This window comes from Canis aureus, chromosome 1 (assembly GCF_053574225.1).
Source record: "Canis aureus isolate CA01 chromosome 1, VMU_Caureus_v.1.0, whole genome shotgun sequence".
Lineage (NCBI taxonomy): Eukaryota > Metazoa > Chordata > Mammalia > Carnivora > Canidae > Canis > Canis aureus.
Genome location: NC_135611.1, coordinates 107,566,055 through 107,589,453, shown reverse-complemented (window position 1 = coordinate 107,589,453; position 23,399 = coordinate 107,566,055). Strand labels below are relative to the sequence as shown.

General features: G+C 49.0%; 1 protein-coding gene across 1 annotated transcript; it reads left to right on the top strand.

Moving 5' to 3' along the window:
• Nucleotides 1-612: 612 nt before the first annotated feature.
• On the top strand, nt 613-16,243 carry RCN3 (reticulocalbin 3). The gene is made up of 7 exons (XM_077845268.1): nt 613-783; nt 1,205-1,452; nt 3,627-3,829; nt 5,518-5,690; nt 10,231-10,291; nt 15,221-15,420; nt 15,668-16,243. Exons 2-7 carry the CDS (start codon nt 1,211-1,213, stop codon nt 15,773-15,775), a joined length of 987 nt encoding a protein of 328 aa, XP_077701394.1. The 5' UTR covers nt 613-783; nt 1,205-1,210; the 3' UTR covers nt 15,776-16,243.
• Nucleotides 16,244-23,399: the final 7,156 nt, after the last annotated feature.

The following is a 23,399-nucleotide window of genomic DNA, read 5'->3' as shown; positions in this document are numbered from 1 at the left end:
ATGCCAGTTTTATATACCAAGTCCCGTCTTTTTCATTCGTAAGCTTCACAGATATTTACCAAATGCCTACATTGTGCCACGCATTTTGAGGAATTCCTGGCTGGAGTCTGAACTGACTCCTTGGGTGGAGCGGAAGAGAAGCACTGTTCCCTTGAGGGAAGGAGATGCCTGGCCCTTGGTTCCCGTCTTTCTTAAAACCATGCTGACAAAGAGAAAGATAAAAATACACCTCCCCGGCTGCCTGGCTGGCTCAGTCAGAAAAGCATGCGACTCTTGATCTTGGGGTCCTGAGCTCCAGCTCCACCTTCGGTGTAGAGATTACTTATTATTATTATTATTTTTTGAGATTACTTAAATAAATAAACTTAGAAAAAAAAAATCTCCCCCCTCCAAAAAAAAAACAACACCCAAAACACCTCCCAAGACGCTTCGGAAACACAACTGCTGGAGGTGGTCGGTGGTCTGCAGGGCGCTCGGATGCCTGCCGGGAGTTGTAGTTCTGGCATCCGCGGCTCTCCGGGGCCGCCCACCCGCCTACCGGGGGAAGGGGCGGGCCGAACCTCGGGGGCCGCGCTCTTCTCTGTGGACGTGGCGTGGGGAGCCCGCCGCCCGCCCGGAGGTCACCGGCCCCGCCCCCTGGGGGTCCTCTTGAGCGCTCATTGGCTGGGGGCGGGGCCTCTGCGCCGCTGGAGGCGGGGCCTAGCTGGACCGCCGCCAAATTGGGCATCTTTTTCGGAGAACGTAGAGCCGCCTATGTAGAGCGAAGTGAAGCTGGATAAACTGGTAAAGGGAGGCCAGGGCGGGTGGCTTGTCCCGGGAGGACGGCTCGGGTTCTGTCGGGTCGATAAATTGGGTCCGGGCTGCAAATAAGCCTGGGGGACCTGCATTTGCTCTCTGGCCACGACCCCGCCCCATACTTTGCGTGGGAAGTGTGCCACGTCTCCCGCTTGAACCCCCACCCCCCTCCACTAGAGGCTCTGGGACCCGTCTGGGACTCTCAGGAGCTTCCCAGTCCCTTACCTCTGGCTTTGCCTCTGAGAAGCTCGCCCCCCCTTTTCCCATCCCCGGCTCTTGAGCCCTAAACTTTGCAGCCAACTGTCTTTCTGTTTTGTCTTAGGTCTCTCCGCCTCCCACCCCCATTCTCCCATCCTCTCTCTATTCTTTTTCCCGTGACCCCTAACTCCTAACCTCCACCGCTCCCTAGGGACCGATGATGTGGCGACCATCCCTTCTGCTGCTGCTGTTGCTGCTCAGACGCGGGACCCAGGGCAAGCCATCCCCTGACGCAGGCCCTCATGGCCAGGGCAGGGTGCACCAGACGGCCCCCCTGAGCGAGGCCCCTCACGATGATGCCCACGGGAACTTCCAGTACGACCATGAGGCTTTCCTGGGACGGGAAGTGGCCAAAGAATTCGACCAGCTCAGCCCAGAGGAAAGCCGAGCGCGACTGGGGTAGGAGAGACGGAGAGGAGGATCAGGGTTGTAATTTTAAACAGGGAGGGGAGGGGAGGCCTCAGTGAGAAGGTAAAATTCGACCCATGTGGATATATGGGGAAATAGCATTACAGGTGGAGGGAACTGTAAGTGCAAAGGCCCTGAGGCAGGAGCAGGCCTGATATTTGAGGAACAGTGAGATTCCTGTGGCTGCAACCTAGTGAGTGAAGAGGAGAAGGTGGAAGGTGATAGAGAAGAAACAAAGAAGTCAGGGCGTTTTAGCGTTTCTCTTAGGGAGGCCAGAGCCATGGGAGGGCTCTAAGCAGAGGGAGGATGTGAGCTGGCTTAGGTTTCAACAGAATCCTTCTCATTGCCTTTTGGGGAACAGGCTATAGGGAACAAGAAGCAGGGAGCCAGTGAGAAAGCAACTGCAGTAGTCCAGATGGGAGACAGGAGACAACGCTGATTAGATCGGAGTGGAGAGAGTGATGGTAACAGGGTCTGCTGGGTCAGAGTTTGTGCACAGATGGCACTGGGCAAAAGAGGGAAGGAGGAGGAAAGGCAGAGTGATTGGCTAATGCATTTGGCATAAGATCGCTACAATGCCTGGCATTGTTCTAAGTGCTTTACAAGGGTTAATTTATTTAATCCCTACAACCATGCTGCAGGGTAGGTTCTGTTATTTATCCTCCATTTTACGGAGGAGTAAACTGAGGCACGGTTTTTTGTTTGTTTGTTTTTGTTTTTTTAATAATTTTTATTTATTTATGATAGTCACAGAGAGAGAGAGGCAGAGACACAGGCAGAGGGAGAAGCAGGCTCCATGCATCAGGAGCCCAATGTGGGATTCGATCCCGGGTCTCCAGGATCGCGCCCTGAGGCACGGTTTTTTAAAAATGTTTGCTTTCTCTTTTTTTCAGATTTTATTTATTTATTCATGAGAGATGCAGAGAGAGAGAGAGAGAGAGAGAGAGAGACAGGCAGAGGGAGAAGCAGGCTCCATGCAGGGAGCCTAACGCGGGACTCGATCCAGGGTCTCCAGGATCACACCCTGGGCTGAAGGCGGTGCTAAACCGCTGAGCCACCCCTTTGTGTTTGTTTGTTTGTTTTGTTGTTGTTGTTTTTTAAGTGACTTGTCCAGGTCATAGAGCCAGCAAGAGGAGGTGGCACGATTTGAACCCAGAATATCTGGCTGTGGAGCCCACTCTCTTAACAACTTGAACCTCAGGCTAGGGTGTGAGTCCAGGGACTCCGGCTACCCATCAGAGTAGAGAGAGCCTGGCACGGGACAGGGCAGCGACCTGGGCAGGGCCACCTCAGAGTTGACCCTGGGAACTGGGTTGGGGGCTTAAGGACTATGACCTAGAGGGTTCTGTGAGTGGTTGGGTAAGGACCCAAACCGGTGGCGGGGAGTGGTCGGGGGAGTGGGGAGGGGGCCTGGGAGCAGACAGGGGCGTCCAGAGAGAGGGTGCAGAGGAAGGGCCTTCAGGGACTTCGTAGGCGACGACAAGGTGCACAGGATCCGGCCGGCGCATGGGGAGGGGAGTGTGGAAGCCAGGCCCGCGGGGTTGCGGGTGATGGCCGTAGGGCAAAGCCCGAGACAGTCTGGAAAAAGTAGGGGAAAGGGGCGGGACGCAGCATAGGGTGGGGCTGGAGGGGGCGGGCCCTGAAATCGCCCGCGCAGCCAGGCAGGCGGGGCGGGGGGCGGGGTGAAGACTTGCCTGGGAGACTGGCCGGGGTGTGTGCGGCGGTGACCACCAGAGTTCAGAGAGTCTTGGGATAGGGGGCCTGCGGGCGAGGGGCGCGGTGTAACACCTCCTCCCTGTCCCCACCTCAACTCGGACAAACGAGATGGAGCTAGTAAGGGTCGAGGGGTGGAGTCAGAGTGGAGAGTGTGGCCCTGGATTGTCGTAGGTCCTTCCCCCAACCAGGGCGTGTGGAGGACCGCAGCGCCCGCCAGGGACCCACTGGGTGTGGACTGAGGGGGCAGAGCCCTGCGCTGGGCGCGACCCCGGGGTTGACGGGGGTCTCCCCTCAGTGTGAGGGCGGCCCCGGGACCGGTGATTTCTACCCTATATGGGGGTGTGTCTTGAGTGGGGGCGTGATTCCCGCAGGAGGGGTGGGGCCTGGACGGAGGCGGGTCTCTGGGTGGGCGGGGTCCGGGACTGACTGTGCCCCGCCCCGACTCGCAGGCGCATCGTGGACCGCATGGACCGCGCGGGGGATGGCGACGGCTGGGTGTCGCTGGCCGAGCTCCGCGCTTGGATCTCGCACACGCAGCAGCGGCACATCCGCGACTCGGTGAGCGCCGCCTGGAACACGTACGACACGGACCGCGACGGCCGTGTGGGTTGGGAGGAGCTGCGCAACGCCACCTATGGCCACTACGCGCCGGGTATGCGGCGAGACCCTGCTCCTGCTTCCCTCAAAACACACACGTGGTGACCCTGACCTTTTTGACAGCCTTATCCTGAGAAGCTTTATCCTATGAAACAGAATCCCTAACCTTTGGGGCGCCTGGGTGGTTCAGTGGTTGAGCATCTACCTCTGGCTCAGGTTGTGATTCTGGAGTCCTCGGATCGAGTCCCACATCGGGCTCCCCGCGGGGAGCCTGCTTCTCCCTCTGCCTATGTCTCTGCCTCTGTGTGTCTCTCATGAATAAATAAATAAAATCTTAAAAAAAAAAAAGAATCCCTAACCTTCTACTCCAACTCTTTTTTTTTTAATTTTTTTTTATTTACTTATGATAGTCACACACACACACACACACAGAGAGACAGAGAGGCAGAGACACAGGCAGAGGGAGAAGCAGGCTCCATGCACCGGGAGCCCGACGTGGGATTCGATCCTGGGTCTCCAGGATTGCGTTCTGGGCCAAAGGCAGGCGCCAAACCGCTGCGCCACCCAGGGATCCCTCTTTTTTTTTTTTTTTTTTTTTAAGATTTTACTTATTTATTCATGAGAGACACGGAGAGAGAGGCAGAGATACAGGCAGAGGGAGAAGCAGGCTCCATGCAGGGAGCCTGATGTGGGACTCGATCCCGGGACAGTGAGATCATACCCTGAGCCAAAGGCAGGTACTTAACCGCTGAGCCACCCAGGCGTCCCTCTACCTCCAACTCTTTTTTTTTTTTTTTTTAACCTCCAACTCTTGATCAAAGTCTACCCACTTCTAGTACCCCATCACCCTGAAACTCCCAGTCCCTGATCTCTGGCTTCTCACTCTGGCGTCCACGACCTCTATAACCACAGCTGGGGGATCCTTGACCAGGGACATCTACCTCCCATGCTCTGTCTTCCTGACCATTGATCTCTGATCTCTCCTCCTGAGAACCCCAAATCCATTTACTCCATCTCCTAACTGCATTCCCTCCTGTCTATTCTCATGCCCTAGCCCTGCAACCCTCCGCAGTTCTTGTTCTCTTCCTCCTAAACCCTCCCTCCACACCCCTCCTCCAGCCTGTCCCTCATATATCCCCAGAGGGGTCTTTCCACCCCTGCTCATGGCTTCATGGCTCCCCAGTACCTCCAGAGGAGACTCTCAGTTAATCAGCTCTGGCTTTCTTTTTCTGCATTTTCCGGCCAGCCATATGGATCTCCTATAGTTTCCCTGAACTCAGTGAGCTATTCAGACCTCCACATTCTGCTCATACTGTTTTCTTTGTTGACAGAAACCTGTCCTATAACCTGAGTCTATATAACTTACTGCACCAGAGGGGATCTTGAGGCCCAAAAGGCCCGTGTCAACTCAGAGTTCACCATTCCTGGCTGCATGACTTTGGGCCAGTTATTTCCTGTCTGTGGGAATCCGTTTTTTCCTTCATAAAGTGAGAATAAATAAAAGAACACTCTTGACTTGCATTTTGTGATAATCAAATGCAATTCTGTACATAAAGAGCTTAGCATTTAATAAACTCTCAGGACAAGGTTGCTAATATATACAATGAATATATATTATTACTAGTTCTGGGGAGGCCTTCCTGCCCTGACTTTACTGAGTTGGGTCCTTTGTTATCTTTTCCCTCAACCTGCTTGGTGTTCCCACCATGAAAGCACACCTGACCAAGATCCCCCCTTCCGCAGGTGAAGAATTTCACGATGTGGAGGATGCTGAGACCTACAAGAAGATGCTGGCTCGGGATGAGCGGCGGTTCCGGGTGGCGGACCAGGACGGGGACTCCATGGCCACTCGGGAAGAGCTGACAGCTTTCTTGCACCCAGAAGAGTTCCCGCACATGCGGGACATCGTGATAGCTGTGAGTGAGGGCCCGAGGGGCCTGCTCTCCACTTCCCACCTCCTCCTTGGACCTGGGCTTCTGATGTCAGGGCCACCTTCCAGTGCTTACCTTGGGGGATCCAGTCTCCTGATCCTCCAGCACCTTCCCCAGGGAACCCAGCCTGCAAACAGATCAGTGGAGGGTAACCTCTCCTTTGCCCAACAGCTGACCTCCCATTGTCTGATCACTCTTGGTCCTGCCTTACCCTTCCTGTGCTCCCATTTGGAGTTGGGGTGCCAGCCTGAAAACACATCCCCCAGAAATGCCTTGGGGAACCCCAATCCTGGCCAAACCCTATCTCAACCCCATACATGGAGTATCTACTCTGAGGCCATTTCTGCTGGCCTCTGTCTTCTTATTCCAGTATAATTTTTTTCACCAATTCCTTTTTTTTATGATTTTATTTATTTATTCATGAGAGACAGAGAGAGAGAGAGAGAGGCAGAGACACAGGCAGAGGGAGAAGCAGGCTCCATGCACCGGGAGCCTGACGTGGGATTCGATCCGGGGTCTCCAGGATCGCGCCCTGGGCCAAAGGCAGGCGCTAAACTGCTGCGCCACCCAGGGATCCCTAAAGATTTTATTTTTAAGTAGTCTCCACATCCAAGGTAAGGCTTGAACTCACAACTCTGAGATCAAGAGTCACTTTCTTTGCTGACTGAGCCAGCCAGGCACCCCAGAGCTTGATTTTTAGAGCAGTTTTAGGTTCACAGCAACACTGGGCAAAAAGTCCACAGATTTTCCATATTCCCCTCTGCCCCCACACTTACAAGCCTCCCCCACATCAACATCCCCCACCAGAGTGGGACACTTGTTACAATGGATAGACCTACAATGACACATCTTCACTACCCCAAAGTCCACAGCGCACATTAGGGTTCACTCTTAGTAGAAGGATTTATATCCATTTCTACCATGCCTAACTTTTTGCAAATAATTTTTTTTAAAGATTTTATTTAATTATTTTGAGAGAGAGAGAGCACAAGAAGTGGGAGCAGTGAGGGAGAGGGAGAAGCAGACTCCTGATGAACTGGGAGCCCGATGTGGGGTTCAATCCAGGATCCTGGGTTCATGACCTGAGCCGAAGGCAGATGCTTAACCAACTGAGCCACCCAGGTACCTCTTTGCAAATTATTTTATAAGTGTAATTATATGTACATCTAAAATGGCTACATATTGATGTGTTTAAATGCCCAAAGGATGCAAAAAAAGGTGGATAATCCTCTGCCCTCCTCATCTCATCAGTCCTATCCCCCAACCCCGTCCCCACAGGTAACCCCTTTCGTATGGCTCCATTTCCAGAGTGGGTTTGAGGGTCTGTGGCAAGCCTGTTAGGATCAAGGGCTCTCAGGCCAGAAGGCCTGGGTTCAAATCCCAGCCCTGCAGCTTCCTGGCTTTGTGACCTTAGGCAAGTTATTTAACCTCTCTGGATCTGTTCCTCATCTGTAAAATGGTGGTACTGATAATTATCCCTACATCAAGGCTGGTTATAGGGCTTAGATAAGTTAGTACATGTAAAACTGCAAAATTGACTGGTGGTAAATGTTCATTGTGTCACTTTATACACACACGTCAATATAGCTACAGGATAAAACTTCTAGCAGTGAAATCACTGGCTCCACTGGGATGTTCATTTGCAATTGTTTTGGATATTTTGTTTTGTTTTAGATATCTCTAAGGCATTTTACTGACTTGGTGTGTTCACCTTTGAGGTGGGGTTTCCAGCTGGTTCTAGAGATGACTATGATCTACGGAGGAGAGATGTTGTTAACCCAGCCTCCTTGAACCAACTAGACTCCCCATCCTACAAGGCCCTATGTCCCTCTTTGTAGCAGATAATGTCGTACTGCCTCTTTACTCTCCTGAGTTGAGATTTTTTTTTTTTTTTTAAGATTTTATTTGACAGAGAAAGCACAACCAGGGGGAGCAGGAGAGGGAGAAGCAGACTCCCCACTGAGTAGGGAGCCTGATGCGGGACTCGATCACAGGACCCTGAGATCATGACCTGAGCCGAAGGCAGATGGTTAACCGACTGAGCCACCCAGGTGCCCAAGATTTTTTTTTTTAAGATTTTATTTTTTAAATAAATTTAAACAGACTTTAAGGGCGCCTGCGTGGCTCGTGTTTGAGCATCTATCTGCCTTTGGCTCAGGTCGTGATCCCGAGGTCCTGGGATTGAGTCCCGCATCAGGCTCCCTGCATGGAGCCTACTTCTCCTTCTACCGGTGTGTGTGTCTCTCTCTGTGTTTTTCATTAATAAATAAATAAAATCTTAAAAAGAAATTTTAATTGATCTCTGCATCCAATGTGAGGTTCGAACTTGCAACCCTGAGATCAAGAGTTGTGTGCTCTACTGATTGAGCCAGCCAGGCAGTGAGAATATTTAACAGGTTCTTTTTTTTTTTTTTAATTTATTTATGATAGTCACAGAGAGAGAGAGAGAGAGAGAGAGGCAGAGGGAGAAGCAGGCTCCATGCACCGGGAGCCCGACGTGGGATTCGATCCCGGGTCTCCAGGATCGCGCCCTGGGCCAAAGGCAGGCGCCAAACCGCTGCGTCACCCGGGGATCCCTATTTAACAGATTCTGATTGAATGTGCCCTCTGTGGCAGGGGCATCGTGGTAACACCCTTACCTAGGCATTAGCTTGATTGAATCATCATGGCAACCCTATGGGAGTGGGCTCTGCTCTTCATTTTACATAGGCAGACACCTAGGCATAGAGAGGTGAGGTGACTAGCGTGAGATGACCTGGAGGTGAAGTGGCGCAGCCTGGATTTGAAGCCCAGCAAGCAGTTGAATCCATGGCCCGCACCAGGGGTCAGAAAACTAACCTGCAGCCCACAGCTTGTTTTTGCAAATAAAATTTTATTGTAGTGTGGCCACACCCTTAAGCTTTCATGTGCCACAACCACAGAGAGTTGAGTCAGTTCAACAGAGACTCTACAGCACCCAAAACCAGATCTGTTTCCTCTGGCCCTTTATGGGAAAAGTTTGCCAAGCCCTTGTCTAAACTCTGCTGTCCTCTTTCACATTCATGGATATCCAGTGTAATCTCCCCACACACAGGATTTCAAAACATTACTATTTGCCCCGACTATCTTGTATAAAGCGGAAACTAAGGGAAAATCACTTATAGGGGTGTCTGTCTGGGTGGCTCAGTCAGTAGAGTATGTGACTCTTGATCTCAGGGTCATGCATTCAAGTCATACATTGGACATGGAGCCTACTTAAAAAAAAAAAGAAAGTTACTTAAAAGAACGAATTTTTGGGCTTCTGGGTGGCTCAGTTGGTTAGGCGTCTGACTCTTGATTTCAGCTCAGGTCATGATCTCAGGGTTGTGAGACTGAGCCCCATGTTGGGCTCTGTGCTCAGCGTGGAGTCTGCGTGTCACTCTCCCCCTGCTTGCTCTCTCTCTAATAAACAAATAAAATCTTTAACAACAACAACAACAACAACAAAAAACAAAAAACCAGGAATTTCAATATGTTAGTGTTGTAGAGTTACCAGATTTATCAAATAACAAAAGGCATTCAATTGTACTTGAATTTATAACAAATAATATAAAAAATAAAAATATAAAAAATAAATTTTATATATCTCACACAGTATTTGGGACATACTCATGTTAAGAAATTCTCTGAAACTCAAATGAACTTTGTCCTATAGTATAAGTATGTTCTAAATTTCGTGTGGGGCCATACTTATGCTAAACAATTACTAGGGGATGCCTGGGTGGCTCAGAGGTTGAGCATCTGCCTTTGGCTCAGAACGTGATCCTGGAGTTCCGAGATCAGGTCCCACATCAGGCTCCTGCATGGAGCCTGTTTCTCCTCCCTCTGCCTGTGTCTCTGCCTCTCTCTGTGTCTCTCATGAATAAATAAATAAAATCTTTAAAAAAAAACCAGAAATATTAGTTGTTCATCTGAAAGTTGGATGTGAGTGAGCATCCTATATTTTTTTCTGGCAACCCTAAAATGTTGGAGCTTTCTTTCCAAAGAAGGCGTAGTGGAGTGTCAGGCCCTACACCATCTTAAAGTGAGTGAGTTTGAGCATAAAAGTGGGAAACAGAAGCTATTTGCTCAAGAAGTGGAGAGAGAACCATGAGCGGAGGTATTGTGTGTGTCACAATGGTCCACCAAGTATGTCATGCTCATATGCAAAATGGAGCTGGGGTCTGGGTTCTGCTCAATGGGAAGAGGCTTCTGCCCTTGGAGAGTGTTTGCTGTGGGGTGTGAGAAAAGTAGGGATGCAGGACAGGTCTCTTTCTGTGGAAGCAGCCTGTGCATCACAGGACATCTGGGTTCCCTGGCCCCCATGCACTAAATAGGGGCCCATTACACACCCCAGAAAGCCACCCAACCCCTACCCCCACCACAGGACAGGTTGACCCCATTGAGACTGCTCCCAAGCCTGGTCACACAGTTGAGCCAGAGCCAGATTCCCAGAGGGAACCTCACATCCCAATCCCAGAGGGCCAGGCTTCCTCAGGAGCCAGCACCAATGCCTGTCTTTCCCCAGGAAACCCTGGAGGATCTGGACAAGAACAAGGATGGTTACGTCCAAGTGGATGAGTACATCGGTGAGTGAGACCTGATCCCCTTCCTGAGGACGCCTGTCCTCCCCCAAACAGCCCAATGTATACACCCATAAGAGACCAATGGCCATCCTAAAGTGGGGGCAGGGGCATTGCTTGAGTTCATGTAGCCACCAAACATTAATGGAGCACCTACTGTTTGCTGAGCCCTAAAAGTATTTATCCATTACCCACCGTCTGTCAGGCCCAGCAAACATTTATCGAGTACATATATTTGTTGGGTCTAGCAAATCTTTACCAAGCACCTACTATGTGCCAGGCCCAGGAAACATTTATCCAGTACCTCCTGTGTGCCAGACCCAAAAAAGCATTTGTTAAGCACTCATGGTGTGCTGAGACCAGGAAACATGTATTGAGCACCTATTGCATGTTCATGGTTGAGGATACAGCAGATATCATAGACCAGGTTCCTTCCTGGGAGGGTCTGGAGTATCTAAAAAATCGGGCCTCAGCGGCTGCATTAATTAAAATTTAGAAATCAAGGAGCTTGTCTTGAGCCTGCCTTTGCACAGCAAAGGCTGTGTCTCCTGTTACTCAGAATTTGGTGGGGGAGGCTTGTGACACGCCCAAATTTCCTCTTGGCCATGCCTCTACCCCTGCCTTCAGGGGTAAATAACTTTTTTTTTAAGTTTTTTTATTTATTTATTCATGAGAGACAGAGAGAAAGAGAGGGGGAGAGAGAGAGAGAGAGGCAGAGACACAGGCAGAGGGAGAAGCAGGGTCCATGCAGGGAGCCTGACGTGGGACTCGATCCCAGGTCTCTAGGATCAGGCTCTGGGCTGAAGGCAGCGCTAAACTGCTGAGCCAGCCGGACTGCCCAGGGGGTAAAGAATATAGTTGAGGAGAAAGCTGTTAAATATGGATATTTTTACAAGTTTGAAAACATTTTTTTCTTTCTTTCTTTCTTTCTTTCTTTCTTTCTTTCTTTCTTTCTTTCTCCTTCCTCCCTCCCTCCCTCCCTTCCTTCCTTCCTTCCTTCCTTCCTTCCTTCCTTCCTTCCTTCCTTCCTTCCTTCCTCTCTCTCTCTCTTTCTTTTCTTTTCTTTTCTTTTCTTTTTTCTTTTCTTTTCTTTCTTTTTTATTTTATTTGTGAGAGAGAGACAGAGAGACAGAGATAGTGAAAGAGAGAGAGAGAGCACAAGGAGGGAGGTGAGGAAGAAGCAGAGTTCTCGCTGAGCAGGGAGGCATACACGGGGCTCAACCCCAGGACCCTGAGATCATGACCTGGGCCGAAGGCAGATGCCCAACCAGCTGAGCCACTCAGGCACCCCTGAAAACATTTTTCCATAGCATGTTTTTATGGAACAAACCCTCAGGCAAGACATTTTTATTTGAGCATAATTTATCTTTTTTACATCAGTGAGGAAGATAGAAGATAGAAGTCTTTTTTTTTTTTTTGTAAGAAAGAATTCAGGCATCATCACCAACAAATGGCGCAATGTCACGTACCACATGCTAGACTGTTCTGAGTGGTTAACAACTTTTAACCCGACAAGATGGGTATCAGTCCTACAAGATGGCTATTTTTTTAATGATTTTATTTATTTATTCATGAGAGACATACAGAGAGGCAGAGACACAGGTAGAGGGAGAAGCAGGCTCCCCGCAGGGAGCCCATGTGGAACTCAATCCCAGGACCCTGAGATTACAACCTGAGCCAAAGGCAGACGCTCAACTACTGAGCCACCCAGGTGCCCTAAGATGGGTATTATTACCCCATTTTACAGATGAGGAAGCTGAGGCCCAGAGGGACCCAGTTACCTGTCTGGGGTGGAGCAGGGTGACAGTCCAGGGTCCCACCCTGACCTCTAGGCTGCTTCCCTTCCCTCTAAGGGGTCTAGAGAAACAGATGCAGGTGGGACCCCAGGGTTCCCCAAGAAAACGTAATTTGACATCTGTTGAATGGTAGATGGAAGAGCATGAGTCAGGAGAATGGAAGGGGCACCTTGGGCCCTCACCCAGGCTGGGGGACAGGTGGTGTGTCAGGGAAGGTGGGAGGGGTGGGGGTGCATTGTGTTCAAGGTGCATTCTGCTCACTCTGGAGCCTGCGTGCTTCCCACCTGCCACCTTCCAGCCATGGGCCCGGAAATGAGTTCCTTGACCTTTCTCAGCCTTGGCTTCCTTACCTTTAAAGGCAATGGTAGTAGAGCAGCCAAGAGATAGAATAACATCTAGTCAACCATGATGCCTGTAGCCGATGACTGCTAAAGGGGAAGGTGGTAGAAGTTATTGAGCCATAAAAAGGGAGGAAGTACTCACACAGGCTACAATGTGGGTAAATCTTCAAAACAGTATGCTAAGTCACCAGGTCCCACACCTGAAATGAATGTAACATTGTGTGTCAGCTACACTTTAACAAAAAAATAAAAACACTAAGCCAAGTAAAAGAAGCCAGCCAAAGGGGTCATGATATTCTTGTATGACTCCATTTATATGAAATATTCAGGATAGGAAGATTCATAAGAGACAGGAATTAGATTACTAATTGCTAGGGGCTGAAGTGGGGGGGATGCAGAAAGGAGTCACTTCTTTAATTTTTTTAAAAAAGGTTTTATTTATTCATGAGAGACACAGAGAGAGAGGCAGAGACACAGGCAGAGGGAGAAGCAGGCTCCCTGCGGGGAGCCAGATGCAGGACTCTATCCTGGGACTCCAGGATCATGACCTGAACTGAAGGCGGCGCTAAACCGCTGAGCCACCGGGCTGCCCAGGGAGTTGCTTCTTAATGGGAAAAGGGTCTCCCTTTGGGGGGATGGAAATGTTCTGGGTGGATGTGGTTGCTGCGAACACTGTGAAGATTCTAAATGCCACTAATGGTGGCTTTATGTTATGTGCTTTTTACCACAATTTAAAAATTGTTTAAAGCTCATTTATTTATTTAAATCTTTAAATTTTTATTTATTTATTTAAGTTATCTCTCCTTCCAACATAGAGCTCAAACACACAACTACCACCCCACCCTTCAATCAAGAGTCAAATGCTAGGATACCTGGGTGGCTCAGTGGCTGAGTGTCTTTCTGCTTTTCCCCGCAGGGAGCCCGCTTCTCCCTCTTCCTATGTCTCTGCCTCTCTCTCTCTCTCTGTGTTTCTCATGAATAGATAAAATCTTTAAAAAACAACAACAAAGGAATCCCTGGGTGGCGCAGCGGTTTGGCGCCTACCTTTGGCCCAGGGCGTGATCCTGGAGACCCAGGATCGAATCCCACATCGGGCTCCCGGTGCATGGAGCCTGCTTCTCCCTCTGCCTGTGTCTCTGCCTCTCTCTCTCTCTGTAACTATCATAAATAAATAAAAAAAAATTAAAAAAATATATTAAAAAAAACAACAACAACAAAAACAAAGAGTCAAATGCTCTTCCAACAGAGCCAGCCAGACACCCCTTATTTTTTGTTTTTATTTTTTAAGCTTACGTTTTGAATCTTTGTAAGTTTTTCTCCACAAGTTAAAAAAACCTACGACAGCTCCCGTCTACTGTTGCCATCACTTCCTGGAAGAAAATATGACTTAGAACCACTAAAAAAAAGGGGGGGGTGCTCTGCACTCACTGTTCTGGAAAGCTTACTGAGTGTCCAGCACCTGCTCTGTCTTTGGTGACATCCTCGTGACAGCTGCCTGGCCTGGTCCCTGAGGAGAGGAAGGCATTCTGTACTTATCATGGTCTTGGATCTGGTATAGAGACCTTCATACTTTTTATTGGGTGGTAATGTCTTCCAAACCCATCTGTGGGCTGCTTTCTCCCAGACAGCCCCTAGCGGCAAGGTTAGGGGAAGAGTTTTTCAAATGTTTACAAGTAACTGAAACAAATGAGAGGCTCCTGGGATCCCTGGGTGGCGCAGCGGTTTGGCGCCTGCCTTTGGCCCAGGGCGCGATCCTGGAGACCCGAGATCGAATCCCACGTCGGGCTCCCGGTGCATGGAGCCTGCTTCTCCCTCTGCCTGTGTCTCTGCGCCTCTCTCTCTCTCTGTGACTATCATAAATAAATAAAAATAAAAAAAAAAAAACAAATGAGAGGCTCCAACAATCCTGAGTGAAGTTATTTATTTATTTATTTAAAAATTTTAAAAATTTTAAAAGATTTTCTTTATTTGAGAGAGCATGAGAGAGAGAGAGAGAGAGAGAGAGAGCAAGCGCATGAGAGCCATGAGGGTCAGAGAGAGAAGCAGACTCCCCACTGAGCAGGCAGCTGGATGCGGGGCTAGATCTGGATCTGGGGGACTCCAGATCACGCCCTGAGCCAAGGGCAGCTGCCCAACCAACCAAACAACCCAGGCACCCCGATTTTTTTTTTTAATTTAAGTTCAGGGTCACCTGGGTGGCTCAGTGGTTGAGTGTCTGCCTTTGGCTCAGGGCGTAATCCTGGGGTGCTGGGATCAAGTCGCACATCAGGCTCCCTGCGGGGAGCCTGGTCTCTCTCTGCCTGTGTCTCTGCCTCTCTCTGTGTCTCTCATGAATAAATAAAAAGTAAAATCTTTAAAAAAATTTAAATTCAATTTGCCAACATATAGTATAAGACCCAGTGCTCATCAACATCACGGGCCCTCTGTACTGCCCAGCACACAGTTCTTAAAGTGGGGTGAGCTGTTCTAAGGGTTGGGGTGTGACTGTGTGCACTGCACAACAAGGGACACGCAGCATTTCCTATGTGTTATCAGGCCAACTGACTGACAGCTAGTTGAGGAAATGATCCATCAGTCAAGTAATTTTCCTTGTGGCAGGGCGATCACCTGTCAGTCCGGTGTCACTATCAATCCCATTCAAACAGAAGAGGGAACCGAGGCGAGAGAGAAAGCAAAGGGGGCAACCCGGGGTTCTGGGGTCTGGGATGGGGTCTGGGATTGGGAGGCGTCAGGGCAGGGACAGAGCCCCGGGGTGCCCACCAGAACTGCCTGACGTCGCCCCTTCTTGCCTGGCCCAGCGGATCTGTATTCAGCCGAGCCCGGGGAGGAGGAGCCGGCCTGGGTCCAGACCGAGCGGGAGCAATTCCGGGACTTCCGCGATCTGAACAAGGATGGGCGGCTGGACGGCAGCGAGGTGGGCCACTGGGTGCTACCCCCGGCCCAGGACCAGCCGCTGGTGGAGGCCAACCACCTGCTACACGAGAGCGACACGGACAAGGTGCCCCAGGGGGCTGCTGTGCAGAAATGCCCAGACCTGGGCCCCCCAGACCCAGGATGGGGGTAGGGATTGGGGGGGAGGGGGCCTGTTAGGGCAGGGATTAAAAGAGGAATAGAGAGACCCAGGGAGGGAGTGGAGGAAAGGTAGGGGACAGGGACCCAGAAAGCCGTGGGCTGGAGAGGTTCAGAGAGGAGTGTCACAGGCAGGGCCCCTTGTCCCCCCTGCTGACCTGTGACCCTCCCTCCAGGATGGGCGTTTGAGCAAGGCCGAGATCCTGAGTAACTGGAACATGTTCGTGGGCAGCCAGGCCACCAACTACGGCGAGGACCTGACACGTCACCATGATGAGCTCTGAGCCCCAGGCCCCAGGGCGCCCACTACGAGCCTTGTAGCCCCACAGGGTGACCCAAGGAGGGGCCCCCGTGGCCAGGCCCCCCTCCCCATCTGGACCTGTAGCATGTGGACACCTCTATCCACCCTGTGTCCCTCTGCCCGAGCTCTCAGGGACACAGCAGGTCAACTTCTCCAAGATACTGCAGCACCCCCAGCCCTTCCCACCCCACCCTCAGGAGGCTCAGAGACCCAAAGGGTAAGTGAACATCTGTTTCTCATTGGCAGAATCATCCAGCCCAGCCCAGGGCTCCCCCCAATACTAAGCTCAGCCTCCAAGAGCCTCCACTGAGCACCCCAGCTCCAAATCTGAGCCTCAGATCACACAGCAGAGAAACACCCCCCCTCACTGGCCTCAGACTCGCCTGCCCCCCGGCCCTGCCCCCAGGATGCCTCCTCTCTGCCAGGGAGGCAATAAACTCCAGTGCTGGGGCCTCGTCTCTGTGTCTCTAAGGGGGCGACAGGGGCCTTGGGGAGGAATTGGGGGCTGTGGCTGGGGATGGAGGGTCTGTGGACTGCAGGGTTCAGACATTCGAAGAGGGGGTTAAGGGGGTTGGCAGGATTTGAGGGCATTCCTGGAGACAATAAAACTAGGCAACCGGACTCAGCGGGGAACAAGCCAGACAGACGGCTCTGCCCTCTGGAAAGCACAGGATGGCAGTGCTCCGTTGAGTGGCCAGGAGGGGCCTTACTGGTGAGCAGAATGAGGAAGTAAGCCCTGGGGAGGCCTGGAGGGAGAGCCAGAGGGCAGAAGGAACAGCAAAGGGCTCTGAAGCCAGAGTGTGCCCCGTGTGTGTGCGCAGATCAACCAGGAGGCCAGTGTGGCTGGAATGGAGTCAGCAAGTGAGAGAGGAAGGGAGGTGACCGAGATTAGGTCATACAGGGTCTTAAGGAGAGGAGTAGATGTGAGCCACCTTGCTGCTGAGTTGGGACAGAAGGACAGGATATTATGGGCCCTTCTGCAGCCCCATGAGACCTACTCATTAAATTTTCCTCTAGAAGGGAGCTTGGGTGGCTCTGTTGGTTAAGCGTCTGCCTCCAGCTTAGGTCATGATCCTGGGGTCCTGGGATTGAGCCCCATATTGGGCTCTCTGCTCAGTAGGGAGTTTGCTTCTCTCTCTCCTTCTACTGCTCCCCTGCTTGTGCTCTCTAGCACTCTCTCTGTGTCAAATAAAACCTGCAAAAAACAAACAAAACAACACAAAACCTAAAAAACCCAAACCCTTTCAACATATTCTCCTGAGGGCGCCTGGGTGGCTCAGTCAGTTGAGCATCTGACTTAACCTCAGCTCAGGTCTTAATCTCAGGATCATGAGTTCAAGCCACATGTTGGACCCCATGCTGGGTGTGGAGCCTACTTAAAAAATAAATATATATTCCCCTGATTTTTAAGGCAATGAAATGATTCTGTATGATACAGTAATTCTGGGTAAACGTCATCATACTTTTATCAAAAGCCCTAGAATGTACCCCCAAAAGAGTGAAACCTAATGTATTTATGAACTTTAGTTAATCATAATGTATTGGGGCACTTGGGTAGCTCAGTGGGTTAAGTGTATGACTGTTGATTTCAGTTCAGGTCATGATTTTGGGGTCACGAGACCAAGCCCCAGGTTGGGCTCTGTGCTGGGCATGGAGCTTGCTTGAGATTCTCTCCCTCTCCATTTGCCCATCCCCCATCTCTCTTCCTCTGAACAAAAAAAATGTTGGCTTACTAATAATAACAAAGTACAACATTAAGCAAGATGCTAATAAGAGGAGAATCTAGAGGTGGGATAAAGGGGGTATACATGGGAACTCTCTCCCTCTTTTCTTTTTCTGTAAACCCAAAACTACTCTAGAAATAAAGCCTATTAGTGAAAAAAATCATAAACAACTAAAATAGAAAAGAAAATATAAATCAAGTCATAAATCCCCTATATTTGGTGATTTTTGTTTTTTTTCTTGATGAAAGAGCTGGAAGTAATCCAGGGTGAGACTGTAAACCTATAGACCAATGTGGGGAGAACTGGCATCTTAAGAATATATTTTTCCAATCCATGAACATAGTATATTTCTCTAGAGATACAAATGTTGGCATTCTCTCAGCAGTGTTTTGTAGCTGTCAGAGTAAAGGTCTTAAATCTGTTTTATCAAATTTCTCTCTAAGTATTTTCTGGCTTTTATGGTATGGTAAGTGAATTTCTTTTGAAGATTTTATTTATTCATGAGAGACACAGAGAGAGGCACAGACACAGGCAGAGGGAGAAGCAGGCTCCGTGCAGGGAGCCCAATGTGGGACTGGATCCTGGGTCTCCAGGATCACACCCTGGGCTGAAGGTGGCGCTAAACCGCTGAGCCACCCACGCTGCCCCAGTGAAGTTATTTTTAAATTTAATGTTCCAATTTCTTGCCTCTACAAAATAAGATACAATTATTTCTGTATATTAACCTTGTATCCTGTGAACTTGCTAAATTCATTTATTTTTTTTAGAGATTTTATTTATTTATTCATGAGAGACACAGAGAGAGGCAGAGACACAGGCAGAGGGAGAAGCAGGCTCCCTGCACAAAACCCAATGTGGGACTCAGTTCTGGAATCACAGGATCATGCTCTGAGCCAAAGGCAGGTGCTCAACCAGTGAGCCACCCAGGCGTCCCACCCTTTCCTGTTTTATTATCAACTTCCCTCCAGTTTCTGGCTGCTTTTGTTCACTTTCTAGTGCCTTTAGGTAATTGTTTTCTGTTTTATCCAGAGTTTATCATGGTTACCTATGATGGGATTGGAATTTGAAAACCCAAGTGTGAAAAAAAAAAAAAAAAAAAAAAGAAAACCCAAGTATGTGTGAATCCAAGCTTTTAGTTATGGTTATATACTGCCCCCTAGTGGCTGGATGTGGAGAACTGGTTTATGAAAGGATAAATTTGTAGATCTCTGGGGGCTGCATGTTTGAAAACATTACGAATTTTAATTTTTTTCTTCTTTTCAAATTTTTGTTTAAATTATAGTTAGTTAAAACACTTTTAGAAATCAAAGTAATATACACAGCAACAAATTAGTTGTATGGAACAGCTTATGACAGCAGTCCGGCATCTTGTCACCATTAGTGCCTCTCCCTATTTTGTTTTTTTGTCTTTTGCACATTTTGTTTATTTTTAAGTTCTGGCAATATACTCATAGGATACAAAATTCTAAATGTGCAGGATGTTATATGCTAAGAACGAATCCTTCTTCCACCAAGTTCGCCTCCTCACAGGCAGCCAGTGTTTTTTTCCAGGGAGAATTTGCATAGATCTAGGCAAATGTGTACAAACTGTTTTTGTTTTTAATAGGAAGAATACCAGATGACTAACAATATTTTTTACCTTTGTTTCATGTAACAATTTTTTTAGTCAGAATCCTGATTTTTTAAGGTTTTATTTATTTATTCATGAGAGACACAGAGGCAGAAACAGGCAGAGGGTGAAGCAGCCTCCCTGCAGGGATTGGGGACTCGATCCCAAGACCCTGAGATCATGACCTGAGCCAAATGCAGACGCTCAACTACTGAGCTACCCAGGTGTCCCTATAATTTATTTTGTATTGAGGTAACTAAGAATGTATATTTATACCTAAGTAACCTCTGCCCCCAACATGGGACTCAAACTCATGACCCTGAGATCAAGTCACATGTTCTTCCGACTGAGCCAGCTGGGGGCCCCAAGAATATATCTTGAAGACTATTCAAATCAGTCCAGTGGGATCCCTGGGTGGCACAGCGGTTTAGCGCCTGCCTTTGGCCCAGGGTGCGATCCTGGAGACCGGGGATCGAGTCCCACGTCGGGCTCCTGGTGCATGGAGCCTGCTTCTCCCTCTGCCTGTGTCTCTGCCTCTCTCTCTCTCTGTGTGTGTGACTATCATAAATAAATAAAAATTAAAAAAAAAAAACATTCCAGTAAGATTCAACTAGTTCTCCATTTACCAACATTGAGGATATTTCCAGTCTTTTCTAAACGATGTTGTACAGAAGGCTCTAGCATGCCTGTAATTTTCTAGGAGTTTAATTGCAGATAAATTCCTAGAAGTGGGATTTATGAATTTGGTAGGCGTTGCCAAATTGCCAAGCACACCTCTTTGTTATTGCTGTGAATTTCGGTAAATTTTATGGGAGTATAAAACACATAACATGCACACAACTCAAGTGCTTGGTGTAATGAATTTTCACAAGCTGCGCACATGCATTGGTAGCTGGTATTCAGGTCAAGAAACCAAATATTATCTGGTCAGTTCCTAGCAGGACCCAGACTGTGGCCTCCCCAGAGAACCACTATCTCCCCGCCCTTTTTTTTTTTAAGATTTATCTAGGGACGCCTGGGTGGCTCAGCGGTTGAGCGTCTGCCTTTGTTTCAGGGCGTGATCCTGGAGTTCTGGGATCAAGTCCCACATCAGGCTCCCTGCATGGAGCCTGCTTCTCCCTCTGCCTGTGTCTCTGCCGCTCATGAATAAATAGATAAATCTTTTTATATTAAGGATTTTATTTATTTATTCATGAGAGACAGAGAGAGGCAGAGACACGGCAGAGGGAGAAGCAGGCCCCCCCACAGGAGTCCGATGCAGGACTCAATCCCGGATCCCGAGACCATGACCTGAGCTGAAGGCAGCCGCCCAAGTGCTGAGCCACCCAGGTGTCCTGAGAACCACTATGCTGATTTCAAACAGCATAGTTTTGCCACTTGACTTTAGAGAAGTGGAATCATGCTGCATGGACTCCTGTACTGGGCAGATGGTTTCTTCCTTCTCACTCCACTGTACATGGCGCACAGTTCATCTGTTCTGCTGTTGATAAGCTTTTGGGTCATTCCCAGCTACAGGCATTAGAGACAGAGCTGCTGCGAACATTCTTTTTTTTTTTTTTTCCTTTTTTTTTTTTAAAGATTGTATCTTTGGGGCAGCCCAGTGGCTCAGCGGTTTAGCGCCACCTTCAGCCCAGGGCATGATCCTGGAGATCATGGATCAAGTCCCCTGCATGGAGCCTGCTTCTCCCTCTGCCTGTGTCTCTGCTTCTCTCTCTCTGTGTCTCTCATGAATGAGTAATCTCTACACCCAAAGTGAGGCTCGAACCCATGAAATCAAGAGTCATGTGCTCGTGGGCCTGGGCCGGCCAGATGCCCCAGACTGTGAGGACTGCCATCTGTGTTTTCTTGAGCATGTTTGTGTGTCTGTTGGGTGTGTGGGTCCGTGGACTGAGATCACGGGGCCATGGGGCCTGCATATCTTTAGCTTTTACCAGATATCGCCTAATTACTGCTCCAGTATCCACACCTAACAGTGTGGTAAAAGAAAAAAAAAAGAGGTCTAGTTTCTTCACATCATCACCAATACTCACAGAAGAACTTCTGAACTCTTCTGCTTTCCATTCTTTCAATGGTGACACCTCCAGAAATGCACCTCACACCTCCAGATCGATGTGCATTAAATCCACATGCTTTTGAGAGCCAGGCTGGGGAGAAGTAACTAGGTGGGGTCTCTGATGATGTCAGAGCTTTTTTTTTTTTTTAATATTTTATTTATTAGAAAGTGAGCAGGAGGAGCAGTGAGGAGTGGGAGCCGGAGAGAGAAGCAGACCACTGACTGAGCAGGGAGCCAGATGCAGGGCTGGATCTAGGATTCTGAGATCATCACTTGAGCAGATGCTTAACTGACTGAGCCATCTAGGTGCCCCCATGTCAGATCTGATTAAGAAAAAAATTGGGGAGGGATCCCTGGGTGGCGCAGCGGTTTGGCGCCTGCCTTTGGCCCAGGGCGCGATCCTGGAGACCCGGAATCGAATCCCACGTCGGGCTCCCGGTGCATGGATCCTGCTTCTCCCTCTGCCTGTGTCTCTGCCTCTCTCTCTCTCTCTGTGACTATCATAAATAAAAAAATAAAAAAATAAATAAAAAAAAATTGGGGGGATCCCTGGGTGGCGCAGTGGTTTAGCGCCTGCCTTTGGGCCAGGGCGCGATCCTGGAGACCCGGGATCGAATCCCACGTCGGGCTCCCAGTGCTGGAGCCTGCTTCTCCTTCTGCCTGTGTCTCTGCATCTCTCTCTCTCTTTGTGTGACTATCATAAATAAATAAAAATTAAAAAAATAAAATAAAAAATAAAAAAAAATTGGGGAGGCAGCTGGGTGGCTTAGTCAGTTAAGCATCTGACTCTGGGTTTTGGCTTGTGTTGTGATCTCAGGGTCCTCAGATCAAGGCCCATGTTGGGCAACATGGTGGGTGTGGAGCCTGCTTGAGATTTTTCTCTCCCTCTGCCGCCACCCCCCCCCACCCCGCTCTCCAGTGTGCACGCTTCCTCTTAAAAAAAAATCCGAAACATCAACTCACGTACTATAAAATAAACACTTTGAAGTGCAAAATTCACTGACTTACACAGTGGGGTGTCCATCACCATTGATTCCAGAACATTTCCACTCCCCCGACCCCTAGTAAACCAGGACCTTTTCATTATTCACTCCCTATTCCCTCCCCTCAGCCCCTGGCAACCACAAATTTCCTTCCTGTCTGATGAATTTGCTTATTCTAGACATTTTATGTAATAGGGATTGTATAGTATGTGACCTTTTGTGTCTGGCGTTTTTTTTTTTTTTTTAAGACATTATGGGGGGAGGGGGAGAGAGAGAGAGAGAGAGAGAGGGAAAGAGAGAGAACAAGAACAAACAGGGGGAGCAGCAGAGAGAGACAGAGAAGCAGGCTCCCCGCTGAGCAGGCAGCCAGACATGGGACTCAATCCCAGTACCCTGGGATCATGACCTGAGCTGAAGGCAGACGCTTAACCCACTGAGCCCTCCAGGCGCCCCCTTGTCTCAGTTTTTACTTAGCATACTAGTTTTCAAAGTTTGTCCACCTGGTAGCAGGTATCAGCACTTCCTTATCTTTATGACTGAATAATATTCCGCTGTATGAACATGCATTTTTATTTATCCATTTCATCACTTGATGGACATTGTGTTGTTTCTACTCTTTGGCCCATAGAAGTTTTTGCATGGACAGGTTTTCAGTTTTCTTTTTCTTTTTTTTTTTTTTTTTTTTTTTTAAGATTTACTTGAGGGGCACCTGGGTGGCTCAGTCACTTAAGTGTCTGCCTTCAGCTCAAGTCATGATCTCAGGGTCCTGGGATGGAGCCCCACATTGGGCATCCTGTTCAGAGGTAGGTCTGCTTCTCCCTCTGCCCCTCCCCCACTTGTGTACTCTCTAATAAATAAAATCTTAAAAAAAAAAAAGATTTGAGAGAGGTGCGGGGAGGGAGAGGGAGAGAGAATCTCAAGCGGACTCCCCATCACCTGCCACACAAGGAACCAAATGCAGGGCCCAGGCATGATCCCTCAACCCTATTATGATCTGAACTGAAATCAATGCTCAATCGACTGAGCCACCCAGGTGCCCTACTAAGTTGAATTTTTAAGAGAGAAATGGAAACTACTCACATGAAATCCTTTTAAGATTTTTTAAAAATTTGGGGCACCTAGGTGGCTCAGTCGGTTGAATGTCTGCCTTCAGCTCAGGTTATGATCTCAGGGTCCTGGGATCAAGCCCCATATTGGGCTCCCTGCTCAGAGGTTAAGTCTTCTTCTCCCTCTGCCTT

Bases quoted from the DNA above. Each gene is read 5' to 3' on its own strand.
- RCN3 (XM_077845268.1), top strand. From the start codon at position 1,211: ATGATGTGGCGACCATCCCTTCTGCTGCTGCTGTTGCTGCTCAGACGC. The intron at 3,830-5,517 runs GTATGCGGCGAG...CCCCTTCCGCAG, and splicing joins CTATGGCCACTACGCGCCGG to GTGAAGAATTTCACGATGTG. The intron at 5,691-10,230 runs GTGAGTGAGGGC...GTCTTTCCCCAG, and splicing joins TGCGGGACATCGTGATAGCT to GAAACCCTGGAGGATCTGGA.